Source organism: Cynoglossus semilaevis, chromosome 4 (assembly GCF_000523025.1).
Source record: "Cynoglossus semilaevis isolate Cse_v1.0 chromosome 4, Cse_v1.0, whole genome shotgun sequence".
NCBI lineage: Eukaryota > Metazoa > Chordata > Actinopteri > Pleuronectiformes > Cynoglossidae > Cynoglossus > Cynoglossus semilaevis.
In genome coordinates, this window is record NC_024310.1 from 224927 (window position 1) to 226422 (window position 1496).

Here is a 1496-nt window from a genome sequence, read left to right on the forward strand (position 1 = left end):
AGGAATTTATGGTTTTTCTGTTTAATTGAGTTAAAAGCCAAACCTGCTTCACTGCACGTGTCCACTGAGCCACAGAGCTGGAATGACATCACACTGCAAAGGATGACATCAGCAGCTCCGTGGTTACTGGGCTAAATGTGACCATGACGACATGGTCCCAAATAAAAACAGGAGCCATGTGCACGTGTGGTCCAGCCGCAGTGGTCTTCACTCAGAACTCATTATTAATTCAGGACAGTGTAGACTCTAAAATGAAAATGTCATGTGTTCCTACCTCCCAGCCCTGTGAAGGGTCTTCCAGGAAAGACCGCTGCTCTCCTACGTACGGTCCGTATCGCTCGCCAACTTTTATCTTTCTGCGGCTCCAGATGCCGAGGCCTCTGCCTGGAACTAGTGACTCCCGTAGCTCGAAGTCTGTGGGAATGTTCAGGTATATGTTCGGGTGTTGAAACGACAAGGCGTCCTGAGACGAAGCCTCGTCATCGGAGAGAAGCGGAGACATCGGGTCTTCTGCCGGGGCTGGAGACGGTTCTGGATCACCATCGGAGCCGCAAACATCATCCAAGATGTCCGATGAGTACATGGTGAAGTCATCGTCACCTTCACCTGGGAAGAAAGGTCGTTTAATGAACGTACGCTCGGAGCTAACCGCTAACTTAAAAACAAAAAAGTCATGAATGATCAACAGAGGAAGAACACACTGAAATGCCATTGGTACGAAGGGTCATCAAAGGTCAGCCATAGGGTAACCAATGGTGATGGAGCTGTTTTAAGTTTCCTTTCCCTGAACTCCGTCTCTGCTGCACAGTGAACACAGAGGCTCGAACACTGAGGTCAACTGGGTAGAAGACACTGGGCTCCTCCAGAGTGGCTGCGGGGGCCAAACTGGGGGGCTGTTCCCATTAACGGCACCTTTTATACGTAACGTGCTTCACTGATGTGGACTAACAGTCAGTGAGGTCACGTCCAACATGGTAGGACACTGGAAGATACATCTGGTCCAGAGGAAGCTGCTGAGCCCCCAGTGGGTGGGTGTGGTGGGCTGGGGGCTAACACGGGCTGACAGCTAGAGGAGAGAGAGCGCTCTGCTAATGAGGCGTCCCATATCTGACACACGTGACTGTGCTGTACCTTTGATCAACAAAGTCTTTGTCCCTGGCTGTGAAGTCAGTGTACTGCAGGAGAACTGAGCCTGAGGTTGGACCTCCTCCCAGTCTCTGCAGCTACAGTGTTTGACACACACATCAGTGTGAGCTGAAACCCACGGTGTCGTGTGGTGAGGGGGGCAGAGCTACATGTAACTGTACCCCCCACCACTGACCCCCAGAGCAGAAATGACCCCAGGTCCACTGGTCCACTAGCAGATATGTTTCTATGGTAAACCAGTACGAGTTTAGAGTCAAATACTGAAGCTCAGCAAGAATTTGGAGGTCAGTGGCATCAGTGACCCCAGTGACCTATGACCTTCACTGATAAGGGCTCCACCTTGTCCTTCC

The 1496-nt window shown here is 51.3% G+C and overlaps 1 protein-coding gene across 1 annotated transcript in view; it reads right to left on the bottom strand.

Moving 5' to 3' along the window:
• mecom (MDS1 and EVI1 complex locus) overlaps positions 1–1496 on the bottom strand; it is a 126113-nt gene that overhangs the window by 91272 nt on the left and 33345 nt on the right. Inside the window, 1 exon segment of the mRNA XM_025054794.1 lies at positions 275–606. Within this exon segment, the coding sequence (XP_024910562.1) occupies positions 275–606 (332 nt within the window).